The sequence below is a fragment of the Ylistrum balloti genome, unplaced genomic scaffold, assembly GCF_031769215.1.
Source record: "Ylistrum balloti isolate Yb309-2 unplaced genomic scaffold, AGI_CSIRO_Ybal_v1 Utg370660, whole genome shotgun sequence".
Taxonomy (NCBI): Eukaryota; Metazoa; Mollusca; class Bivalvia; order Pectinida; family Pectinidae; genus Ylistrum; species Ylistrum balloti.
Genome location: NW_026782400.1, coordinates 92,430 through 106,289, shown reverse-complemented (window position 1 = coordinate 106,289; position 13,860 = coordinate 92,430). Strand labels below are relative to the sequence as shown.

General features: G+C 33.4%; 1 protein-coding gene across 1 annotated transcript in view; it reads left to right on the top strand.

Moving 5' to 3' along the window:
- Positions 1–2,589: 2,589 nt before the first annotated feature.
- Positions 2,590–13,860, top strand: part of LOC132557334 (unconventional myosin-VI-like) — a 38,574-nt gene continuing 27,303 nt past the window's right edge. The window contains exons 1-7 of the mRNA XM_060221820.1: positions 2,590–2,623; positions 8,091–8,220; positions 8,474–8,543; positions 8,890–8,963; positions 9,439–9,568; positions 9,901–10,065; positions 10,383–10,486. Of these exons, the coding sequence (XP_060077803.1) occupies positions 8,104–8,220; positions 8,474–8,543; positions 8,890–8,963; positions 9,439–9,568; positions 9,901–10,065; positions 10,383–10,486 (660 nt within the window). The 5' untranslated portion in view covers positions 2,590–2,623; positions 8,091–8,103. The remainder of the gene's footprint in view (positions 2,624–8,090; positions 8,221–8,473; positions 8,544–8,889; positions 8,964–9,438; positions 9,569–9,900; positions 10,066–10,382; positions 10,487–13,860) is intronic.

The window sequence follows — 13,860 nt, the reverse complement described above, 5'->3', positions numbered from 1 at the left end:
TAAGGTTCTAGTAGGAGTTTGTGATATTTTGTATCCTAAATGTTAAGGTTCTAGTAGGAGTTTATGTGATATTTTGTATCCTAAATGTTAAGGTTCTAGTAGGTTTATGTGATATTTTGTATCCTAAATGTTAAGGTTCTAGTAGGAGTTTATGTGATATTTTGTATCCTAAATGTTAAGGTTCTGGTAGGAGTTTATGTGATATTTTATATCCTAAATGTTCAGGTTCTAGTAGGAGTTTATGTGATATTTTGTATCCTAAATGTTCAGGTTCTAGTAGGAGTTTATGTGATATTTTGTATACTACATGTTCAGTGATGTTCACCTATGACATTTAAAATGATTTACTGACAGCACTTCTCACAAGAAATATCAATTGTTATCAAATTGTCTTGCTTTTTCAAAAGTTCATGTGATATGACTTCTTGACCTTGAAAAAACAACAAGCTCATTTATTTGGACAAAGCTGGTTAATGCCCTAGCTTAGTCATATTGATCACATTATTTGATCTATGTGACGTTGAACGTAGGTGAATGTAATTCAGTTAAAGATCAATATTAATATGCTTCTTGTTTGTCTAAATAACGATAACTTTTTTTCTCAGTTCCTCAGTGATGTCCTCATAACTTATGAGTCATTTAATCCGTTGAACATAAGTATAGCTGAACTTGAAAGTAGATTTAACTTGAGTTTTCGTATTGTAAGCAATTGACCGGATTACTATAATTAACCTGTATATAGCAAGCAGTATTTAAGAGAAATTGTTGTTAAATGTGTACCCAAAGAAAATGTTACCTTGCTGATACTGTATTATCTATGGTAATAAGATAAAAGCTTATAAGAGATCCTAGAGGAATCTTTGAATCACCATTATACAATTTTCATTGATGCAAAATCAGTTGGATCATTTCCCTCCTTCGTCTCTTATTTCTGTTATTTCCTCTTTATTATTAGTTGTATTGACAGGTAAATTGAGACCAATCAAAGACATTTGAAAATGGTTTCTTTCTGAGACATAATGATAATACACTTGATTTGTCAAAATCTATGATGGCCTCCTGTCAGCCATTTTGTTTGAACACTCCCTAAAACCAAAGGAAACCTACCGTAATGAAATCCAAGAATTCTGTTGCACTCTGAGAAAGTAATGTCAAAATCAGAGATAGCTGCCTACTGGCTTATATTTTGTTTCTTTTCTCGTTTATCACCAAACTGAAAACAATTATGTATGCCAAATAAGGGACAAATGGTAATCTCATATGAAATTTGAGAACAATCCATCCATAATTTCTAAAAAAAAAAAAAAAACTCCTTTCAGCCATTTTGTTTTCCTCATCAATCCTAAAATGGAACAATGCACTAGTATGGACCAAGGAACCTGCATACTTCACAAGATATGTAAATATAAATATTCAAAATCCAAGATGGCTGCATGTCAGACATCTTTATTATTTGATCAGCCCCAAAACTGTCAAAACACAAGAGACAATGGGCAACTTACATGTGATTCTTTTTAAGATCGTAACTTACTTGTAACAGTTAAGACAATATATGTATACAAAGCCGTCAGAATCCAAAATGGCCCCCGTAGTCTGTTTAGATTGCACAATCCGACAGTCCCAGGAAGGAAAATGTATAACTATAAATCAGTAGGGAACCTACATATGAAATTTGGAAATAATTGTGTTACATTTCAAGAAATTGCAAAAGAAAGTTAAATCGCAAAAGTTAAAGATCATTGCATATGCGGGCCACTTTCGTTTTCTGGTCATGTCCAAAGTGACTAAGCACAATTAGAAGAAAAAAAATCATTTTAGGGTGCAAAAGGAAGTCTTACCTAAGAAGGGAAACATTGATACAGAATTTGTGAAATATCCGGTCTTTTTCAAGAAATAACGATAATTCAATACCGCATAACTGTTAAATTCTATGATGGTCGCCCCTCAAGTCATTTTAATTGGCAAATAATATTAGTCCCAAAATGAACACAACACAAAATGCTACGAAAATGAAGCACAAATACATATGAAGAATTAATGATACCAAGGTTTTGTTTTTGTTTTTTTTTTAATTACAAACTGACGAAAATCGATTACAACTATCGTCACATTTCGAAAATATTTTTCCTTAATTGGTATTTAATTCCCCATTTCATGTTAGCCTTAATTATATCTCGAGCAATTATGATTGTTGTCTTGCTGTCAATTAATCGAAAACGAACAAAGTCTAACTGGCTGGCAAACAGGTTTTCTTTCATTAGAAAGGGAGATAAATTGAAAGTTTACTACGGCGGAGGAAAATCCGGCGCTTTACCCTTTTCACCTGATCAAAAGTCGTTATTATTCACTTATTTAATACTTTCGGTTTCAAATTGTTTTATTGTTTATTTTTAGGGGGAAATCGTAGTATGGATGAATTTCTGTAAACGCATCACATGAATATAAAATAAGAACTATTTCCCCAGGTGTAAATTCTGGGAGACATATTCTTGCGCAACGTACTCCTATTTTTAGCAGGTCAACTCACCGGTTGCAAGTCAGCACGGAAGTATAGAAGTGGAAATAGACCTTTGTAACAAATTGTAAACGCTACATAAGAACAAGATCACGTCGAAACAAAACCGTACGTATATCTTTGGTGTATAAAGTGTTGTAGTTCTATTAGAAAACATACTTTTAACAGGTGTCGGTGGCGCAGGTGAGTGTTTATTATCACATGAATACCTGTATTTCTGGGAGGTACTCGACTCTGATACCAATGTCTGATATGTGTGTAACACACAGCGATAATTAGCCTTACACAGGTTAAGGTTTGCCGAATGTGTTTGACAGTCGTATGTGAAGCCCGGTAGGGCGTACCTGTACAGGTAACAATCGATAGCGAGATATTGATACAAATCAGCTGACTGATCAACCAAGTGTAACACCTGTCCACGGCTTTGATCTCTCGATCAGATAACATAGCATCACTGACCGAAAGCTAGAAACCTTCACATTACAGGGCTTTCCCATCACTGCAAAAACCAAAGTACATGCACGTGTTTTCGGTCAATTGTTATGTTCGTATATATTAATTGCACGAACAAAACGATCAAACAATACAGTTGTATTAATGATAACATGCACAGACACATGTGTACTGTGCCTAAATACCCGGATAGTATTATATAATATACCAAGTTTGTACTGTAGAAAAAACGAAGGGCAAAAGCTCTGAGAAAGGTGGAAATTCTGTATTGCTATCTGGTCATAGACCGATCATGTATCTATATATAGGTCACAGGTACAGTGTTTACTTAAGTCCCACTCAGTACACAGTGCTACTTGGTGATAAAAAGAACTAGACTCTAATTTTTTTATACAAGCCCTTACAGTGGCTCTTTGCTAGCCACACACTTGGATCAATATGTGAAAACAATTATCATCTGAGCTTTACTGACCCGTTTGAGGTTTACACAGTGTTTTAAAGACTTGTCTGCCACTGAGGGTACAAGTTTTATACCAAGTCCTTCTTATTGAAAGGATCGTTGATAAACTAGAGAAGAATCAGATAAGCTGAAAATCAAGTTTAATTCTGTCAACATTTTGAAGTTGATTTGCATAGGGTCATATATACATAAGTGTTGAATTAAAATGCATGTCCACAATTGTAGTTTGTTGTATAAGTAAGTTTAAGGCATGTGTTTATATCGGTATACTGAAACTTCATCATAATTTTTCTTCACTTTGGCAGCTGGGTTATGATATGACAGAGGAAAATGTTGATATCTTTGATAATGTGTTTCTACGAACCCTAAGTCAATTCATTGACTTATTGGTCACAGAAGGATCAATTCATTGACTTACTAGTGACAATTGAATTAATTCGTTGACTTGTGCTTCAATTTCTAAGGCTTAACAATGTTATCATAAAATTTGACAATATGTTCATATATTTTAATTTCCCTTGATCCACTGACAAAGATTGTACAAAAGACACAGAAGTGAATAGCACCTTTCTAAGTTGCACTGTACAGCTGTTTCATCCTTGAAGGAATCATCATTGATGCTAACAGCTTAAATTTTGAAACCTGTAAGACAAATAGAAAATATCAAAATCTAAATGAAGTGCCCTATCCTTGCAACTTAATAGATTTCACGATTTTCTTTAACATTGTATCTTTTAATCTCTAAAGATCAATTACATGTATATCCTTACAAGAAGATATAATATGGGGCAAAGAATTCGGTCAGCATGCAAGGGCCTTCATTAATATTTCACAGCAGAGACACAGATGGAGAGATCTTTTAGTAAAGCATACGTAACGTCAGCCCCTATATCTGTACGTAGTCAATCTTTGAAGGCACCCAAGTCAAACAAGTTTGATTTTTGCTATTTTATGGTTTTTTAAATACTGAGGTGTGGCTTATAACCTGGAAAATAAGGTAGTTTGAACAAAGCCTAAAAAACCTACATAATTACTGAAGAAGATGCAATTCATTTAGAATAATAACTTTTAAAATGAAATAATCAAATTGTAAAGAGCCATTTCATTTCAACTTGCGAAAAACTGGTATACATCTACTATTATGATTATCATAAACAAACAAAACATTTAGTCATACACTTAAAGATTCCTTGTGTTGTCGGGCTTTAATGTGGCTTATTAAAAGATATTTCAATGTTAATTATTCATAGTAATAAAGCAACAAATTAAATTTGTAATATGATGAAATAAAAAGAAATCAAACTTCACTAAATTGTTCTTTAAACTAATACCCTTCTTTTCCATTCTCACAAATTGATTTTACATCCACCCTAAAATGCTGATGTGTTGTCATCTCCACTGCTACTGTACATTGTAAGTCATTGTATTAGACTCCTTTGTAGCAGAAATGTTATCGTGGAATGGGTGTTTAAGGTATTAATGATCAACAGTTCCCTGGTATGGATCTAGACGGATTTAGATAACTTAGAGCTCTGTTCAGATGTAAAATTATTACAAACATGTGGTAAATTATAATCATGCACTTTTCGTCTACGTGCTTTCTGGCCACTTGCTGATATAAAACTATAACTGTGTGTTTTATGATTTCAAACTACCCACTTGTCTGAGCTATGCTAGGTAATTCAATGACTGGTATACCTGGTAGCACCTGTTACCATGGTTACCAATCCTACTGCTCAATTCAGGTAATACAATTCAATATAATACGTAGGAACAATCTGCTGGCTCCAAGGAGACCTTTCTTATCTGGTTTCATTTTACAACATTTTATGTTCACATGGATTAATTGTTTATTTTCCATAGCATTTGTTTCTGAATTTTTCCACAGAAAATCAAAATACAAAATAAAAAAAAGATTCATTAGTGATGTGAAAGGAAATGGTTGTTTACCATTAGAAGCCATAGATCTTTGGATTTAGATTATTTGTGATGTCCTGAAATAAAGAATTGTTTGATATCATTATGAATTTAATTTTATGACTATTATTTATTTGAAATTATAATCACAATCTGGAATTTTACATAATGATGTGAGGAATAATTTAAGCCTATGACTGGCTTAAATTTTGCATTTAATGTTTTAGTCATCTAACCTCATATTTAACACTTTTTGTAGTCTCATACAATGCTATAGTCATTCTGACTTCGAAATAATTAATATAAAATAAAATTTTTACATCTGTTACATTGGTTTGTGTATGGTATTGTGTAAGTCACATGTATACCTGCAGGATTAGTCATTGCTCCCTGATAATATTGTGTATACAACATTAGGGAGGAGACACATTTCTAAGGTTGTGATATCAAGGCTATGATAGCAGTACAGTCACTGGTACACAATTGACAACAGTGGTAATAAACAGCTTAAGGGCAAAGAAAGGGGGGAAAAAAGCATTTTCGTTGGTTTCATGTACATATTTACAAAACATATTTCTATAAGCCTCTTCTTATGACTAGATGTCATCTCACTGTTGGTATTCCATGTCATGTGATTTGTTTAACAGTGTACTGAAGGGTTACTTTTCACGTTATGTTTCCATTGTTTTTACTGGTATTATCATCTCAGAGATATTGCTGAATAAAGTCGTAGAAAATGATGTATGTACGATATCAGATTTTTTTATCTTGGAAACTGAAGCAAGTGGTCCCTATCAGTGATTTTTTGTAGTCCTGCTTTTCAATAGATCTTGCTCAAATTTTAAGAATCTGTTATATTTCTTTATAACTGGACTCATCAAATTTTTTAAAGGGTGCTCTGGAATTAACAGGGAAAATCCTACAAAAATGAATGCCTCATTTCAGTGCTCTGTAATAAGTCTTCCCTCTGACTTTTCAGTCAGAGGCAATGTGTTTTAGACTCTTTTGCTTAATGAACGATAAATATAGTATGTTACAGACAGTTGCACACTGTTTTTTGTATGGTAATATTTGTAAATCAGAGGTTTAGTTACTGACATGGAAGTGGTATTGTTAGGTAGACCAAAACCTGGGGAAGACAAACATGATGGTGATAGTGTCAAATCAACGGTGTTACCTATATTTAGTTGTATCTACTATTACATAGCATACAGAATGTCTGTAATACACTTAATTCCTGCATTGATTAGTGTGGACAGAATACAGGTGGAAGATAAAGGTAAATGTTAGAGAGAGTATGTGATGGATTACTGTCTTGCATCATTGTCATTGTATGGTTGATGACAGGTAAATGTATACTGGTTTACCTACAAAGCTGCCAGCACTTACATCTACATGGGTAGCTTCTTGTATAACAAAACCTTAATCTAGATTGTGGAGCAGATGGCTTCTCAAGCCTACCTGTAACGCATAAACAATATACTACAAATTTAAAATCAATACAGCTAGCTACTACAAGTCTGAGGTACACTACAGGAAAGCAACAAGTCTTCATACTACATGTGTCAGCATTTCATCTCCTGTGTGAAGTGGTACTGGAATTCGGGTTATTTACTACTACTGTAACTCATAAGTAGTTAAATACCACAGATGAATTTATGTCTCAGGGTGATAAGGTCAGTTACAATGTCTTGATTGCATTTTGTGATTCACAGAAATTTTCAAGGATGAAAATAATGTCATTCTGTTCCTGTAAGTAGCTGCTTTAATTGGCAAAATACCGGATGATTTGTTTGAAGAACCCTTCCAAATTCTCTTGGAAAAGATAGGTTCAACACACTAAAACATCTGTGTATATGTAAATTTGTAAGCTTGCTAGGTCATTTGCCTTGTCAATAGCCAGGACCTTTTTTAGGTGGAGTCACCTTGTACATTTTGTAGTAGCTAATGGCTACTTCATTGAACAATATATGGAAGACCCATCACTTGTCATATCCATTGCCATCAGATCAAAGTATCTGATATCTTGCCCAAGGACACAACCATCACAACATGAGATAGTCTGTATATTTTTGACTCCGTACGTGTAAATTTTCTCGAAGCAGATTTACAGTTCAGCAAAAGCTTACTAGTTTTCAAATCCTGTTTGTCATTATATCTATACTCATTTCAGAGAAAATATTTAATACATGCCAGTTGATATATAGAGCAGAAAAATTCTAAGAACTAAAGAAGTAAGATGTACATTAAATTTTATTTAAATTTAATAGTGGTGAGAAGAGTAGGTAATTGTAAGTGCTGTGATATTAATGTTACTGCAACTTTTGTCTGAAATATTGGTGTATCAGCTGGCTTAGCTTTGACTCTATTATTTATATGTACATAGTGACATTTTCAAACCTGTTTTTAATTCAAGCATAATTATCATACAACTACAGTGTTATACATTGGATAAACCCATGTCAGTATAAATTACGCAATATATATTACATACCGTAATAATACACCTGTTTCAATATGTATTATGTAATGTAATATACACCTGTTTCAATATGTATTAGGTAATGTAATAATACATGATAATTAATGAGTCTACTGTATTTATATCTGCAGTGTTCAATATATGCCTGGCTGTTATCTCTTCTTACCTGTTAATTATGGATGGTAATTAGTGTACTGTATATATCTTTTGGAATCATCAGATGTCTCTAGTTTCATTAATATATTCATCTCTATCAATTACAGGTGGTGATTCACCATGGATGGCGGCAAGAAAGTGTGGGTGCCACATGCAGCCGATGGCTTCAAACTAGGCAGAATCACTGACATAGGGTCAGACAACATTTCAATAGAACCTTTTGATGCCCCAGGAACGGTAGGATGTACCCCTTATTGGGCCCCAGATGTCAGATAACACCATAAAAAATTCTGATGTAATCTTATCATTAGCTAACACTTACAAAAGGTTTTCTTGGAAAATCTAGATATCAATGTTTTAGACGATAACTTTAGATTATATCTGCATTTGCTAAGAACATAAAAGCTGAAGAAAAAGGTGTTAAGAAATTGCTATTTTTATACCTTTATATTAAAACTGTAACTGGTGAGTTTTATTGTATCTTAAACAGATAATCCACTCAGTGTACGACAGAGTTTTCCCTGCTGAGGAGTACGATAACAAGGATGTTGATGACAACTGTATGTTTACATTGTTAAACCTTTATGACTTACTCTTTACTTCCATAAAAACAAACCTTATACTTCAATCAGCAAATACAATACATATACATCTTCATATATACCTACTTGTTAAATAAAATCTTTCAATATTCATATCTTTGACTCTGATTGATCCGTACAGTCTCTTGTATCTTTTATATCTAGCTGTTTCATTTAAACTTTTTATCCTTATACAATGTATTTAACTCATTCATCTTAGATAATCTACAAAGTGTATTTAAATTCTTCTGTCTCTAACAACTTCAGTGATGTGATATGTTTATTCAGTGTTAATATATGTATAATAATAATTGTTACCTCCTAGGTGGGCTTATGTACCTCAATGAGGCCACACTCCTCCACAATCTCAGGATCCGTTACATGAAAAATATGATTTATGTGAGTATCTATGTTTTTAATTAATTATCTGACATACAACATCGCGGTGGTGGAGTATGATGTATGAGATTTCTAAAACAACAGGAAGATACATTTCTCTTTAGATGTAAAATTATTCATACAGAATTCATTTATGGTGACTTCAATCATGATTGTACAAGTGGACAAAATGAACAGAGTTAACCTTTTGATAGAGACTTTAATTTCCTGGTATTCCTGATGGTTATTTTTCTCTATTTTTGTGATGGAATGAGATCATGAAAAATGGATACTTTGAAAATAAGACTAAAAAACCTTGTCCATTTCACAATAAGCTTTTCATAATCATGTGATAATTTGAACCATTGACAAAAAAAGCATTGACAGAAACTGTATTTCCTACATCAGATATTATTGCGGAAAAAAATGTTTGATAGAATTTGATAATTTTGGTGTTAAATTTTGATGTTGATGATGTTGGTTTACACTGTTATAGACATACACTGCCAACATCCTGATTGCCCTGAATCCATACTATGAGGTGCCAGATCTTTACACTAATGCAACCATCCAAAAGTACCAAGGAAAGTCACTGGGTACCATGCCTCCTCACGTGTATGCTATCGGTAAATATACACACACCTCTCTACACGGTTACATATATAAAAAACAAGTGTATCTATTGGAATACACACTGGTACAGAGATGAAAAAATCTGTATCTGAAGGAATATGCACATGTACACACAAATACAAGCTCATGTGATCAAAAAATGTTTTATGTATGATATATACACACTTGTATACACAAGTTAACATGCCTGTATATTTAGGTGTAGACACAGAAACAGTCAGAACCATCCCTTACCATTAATCAAATCTTATTGATCATTTTAAAATATGATTGACAGCGACACTGTATTCTACTAAGGTGTTTTTTCTAATTTGTATGATTACAGCTGACAAGGCCCTTCGAGACATGAAGGTTTCGAAAGTAAGCCAGTCCATAATTGTAAGTGGGGAGTCAGGTGCTGGAAAGACGGAATCAACCAAGTATATACTTAAGTACCTGACAATGTCGCGTGGACAGAGCAGTGGGCAGATTGAACAGAGAATTCTTGAATGTAAGTCACAGGGGGTCTTGGGTAACACAGAGTAGAGGATTCTAAGGTTGTCTTAGTGGAATCCAAGGTAAAGCAAAAAAAAGGATTCTCTGTTGTAAGGCTGAGGGATAATCCCATGTTGTCTAAAACTGAGGATTCTAGAGTTGAAATTTTAAGGGGTGTTTTCAGGAAACAGGATTTGAGAATTCTATGGTCAAGAAACTGAGTACAGACTAAGTATATATGGTACTTGACTTAGGGATGATATCTGTGTGTTAACTTATGATGACAGTGACAATCCAGTTACACATACTGATGTGAACTGCTATATTTTACAGCTAACCCGTTGCTGGAAGCTTTCGGAAATGCTAAGACCATGCGTAACAACAACAGTAGTCGATTTGGCAAATTCATAGAGATCCACTTCAGTGGCAAGGTAAGTGTGATAGCATCTTATCTATACCTTTTGTATCACAACAACGAGGCTAAGATAAGCATGATAAAACCTGTACTTTACTGTAAAGGTCCAAACTCAGGGGTGTATTTACATATTTAATCTTTATCTAACAATTCAGGGTGTTTCTCTATCTCAATATATCTAATAAAGCATTTGTATTGTCAGATTATTTATTGAGACAATTTTTTGTGTTACATTGATCCAATGTATATCAACAGATAGTCTACACAATGAATGATTTACTCCTAGCAAGGGGAGTTAACAATGCTGGCAAATAAGGTTTCAGAAAAGGAGAATATTGAGGTGTTATAGAATGAGATAGATATGTATGTTTGAAAATCTAATTGTTCTGTATTTTTCTAGTGATAATTATGATGGTAAGATACACTTGCCTGTTGTTTACTGATGACATATCACTGTGTTTAATGATAATGATATGATATTGTAAAAATCTGCTGTCTATTCCACAGGACCTGGTAAGTAATGTGCTAGCCACTGTAGATGTGTGTTATACTAATACCCATTATAACACTTTGTAATCAGTGATATCAATGATCAGTATGTACTTATTCTAGTGTCTTTAGTTTGTAATAAAATATATCTGGGACCAGTATATCCAAAATACCCTAATCCAGGGTGTATAGTTTGGTGCTAAACTATATCTTGTATCAGTATATTTCCTAATCCAGGGTGTATAGTTTGGTGTTAAACTATATATTGTGTCAGTATTTTCCCTAATCCAGGGTTTATAGTTTGGTGTTAAACAATATCTTGTGTCAGTATATTCCCTTATCCAGGGTGTATAGTTAGGTGCTAAAATTTATCTGATATTGGCACAACCCCTACTACAGGGTCTATAGTTTGGTGCTAAACAATATCTTGTATCAGTATATTCCCTAATCCAGGTTCTATAGTTTGGTGCTAACTATATATTGTATCAGTATATTCCCTAATCCAGGGTGTATAACTAACTATATATTGTATCAATATATTCCCTAATCCAGGGTGTATAGTTTGGTGCTAACTATATATTGTATCAATATATTCCCTAATCCAGGGTGTATTGTTTGGTGCTAAACTGTATATTGTATTAGCATATTCCCTAATCTAGGGTGTATAGTTTGGTGCTAAACTATATCTTGTATCAGTATATTCCCTAATCTAGGGTGTATAGATTGGTGCTAAACTATATCTTGTATCAGTATATTCCCTAATCTAGGGTGTATAGTTTGGTGCTAAACTATATATTGTATCAGTATATTCCCTAATCCAGGGTGTATAGTTTGGTGCTAAATTGTATATTGTATCAGTATATTCCCTAATCCAGGGTGTATAACTAACTATATATTGTATCAGTATATTCCCTAATCCAGGGTGTATAGTTTGGTGCTAAACTATATCTTGTATCAGTATATTCCCTAATCTAGGGTGTATAGTTTGGTGCTAAACTATATCTTGTATTAGCATATTCCCTAATCTAGGGTGTATAACTAACTATATATTGTATCAGTATATTCCCTAATCCAGGGTGTATAGTTTGGTGCTAACTATATATTGTATCAGTATATTCCCTAATCCAGGGTGTATAATTTGGTGCTAAACTATATATTGTATTAGCATATTCCCTAATCTAGGGTGTATAGTTTGGTGCTAAACTATATCTTGTATCAGTATATTCCCTAATCTAGGGTGTATAGTTTGGTGCTAAACTATATATTGTATTAGCATATTCCCTAATCTAGGGTGTATAGTTTGGTGCTAAACTATATCTTGTATCAGTATATTCCCTGATGTAGGAACTTTAGTCGGTGAAGTGGTAAAATACAGAAAGAGTATATGCCTGTCTTATACAAAATCTGATTGAGTTTCGTTGAGATATACTGGAAAGCTCCATCCTCTTATCCATATTATGGTAAGTTAGATATTTAGTTTAATCTGATTTGGTCCAAGTATGTGTGAATACCTATATAAGGAACTGAGGCAGGTGTTGTGTGTGATGTACCTATATATAATGATGATTTAATCTCTCATTAGGTAGAATAAATTTTTTTGGATGTTGTGAACTTCAGATTGGTCCACCACCCAGGTAGTGGATATGTATAAGACAGGTGTAAATTCTTTACATATATAGAATCTAGGTCAATATTTTGAAGTTGGTTTATCGTTGTATGTAATGACTACATATTGTGTACACATAGATACTCATATTTTAGTTCTTTATTCTTTCATACTATAATAATACAATGTAAGCATGGACTTTGTGTCTGAACTATTACTAACACTAAAACATTGTAAGACATGACAAATGAATGCTATGTTTTTGAAAATTAAGAGCTCCCCATTATTGTATACATGTTACATGTACCACAAGTAGTTTGCTGTAACAGCTCCCTATCCACTACAAGTTATAAACTTTTCCTGCAGGATATATAACATATGGAGCACTTGGTATAAGTGTTAAACCCTTCTGACTGCCTGGTAACATCTGATATGATTGTATAACACCCTTCTAGGAACACTTGATATAAATGTCTAACTATAACATGTTACACCCCTTGTGGAACAAATGGTATAACTGTCTAATTGTAAATTGATATACCCCTCACGGAACAAATGATAAAACTGTCTAACTATATGTTATATCCCTCTGGATACAAATTGTTTAAGTGCCTAACTATAACATACTACACCCCTCTGGGAACAAATTGTTTAAATGCCTAACTACTACAAGTTATAAACTTTTCCTGCAGGATATATAACATATGATATGGTATAAGTGTCTAACTACTGCCTGGTAATCACCCTCTAGGAACACAAATGTCTAACTATAACATGTTACACCCCTTGTGGAACAAATGGTATAAATGTCTAACCCCTCACAAAACATATGATATGATTGTCTAACTATAACATGTTATATCCCTCTGGGAACAAATTGTTTAAATGCCTAACTATAACATATTACACACCTCTGGGAACAAATTGTTTAAATGTCTAACTATAACATACTACACCCCTCTGGGAACAAATTGTTTAAATGCCTAACTATAACATACTACACCCCTCTGGGAACAAATTGTTTAAATGCCTAACTATAACATGTTATACCCCTCACAAAACATATGATATGATTGTCTAACTATAACATGTTATATCCCTCTGGGAACAAATTGTTTAAATGCCTAACTATAACATATTACACACCTCTGGGAACAAATTGTTTAAATGTCTAACTATAACATACTACACCCCTCTGGGAACAAATTGTTTAAATGTCTAACTATAACATACTACACCCCTCTGGGAACAAATTATTTAAATACCTAACTATAACATACTACACCCCTCTGGGAACAAAT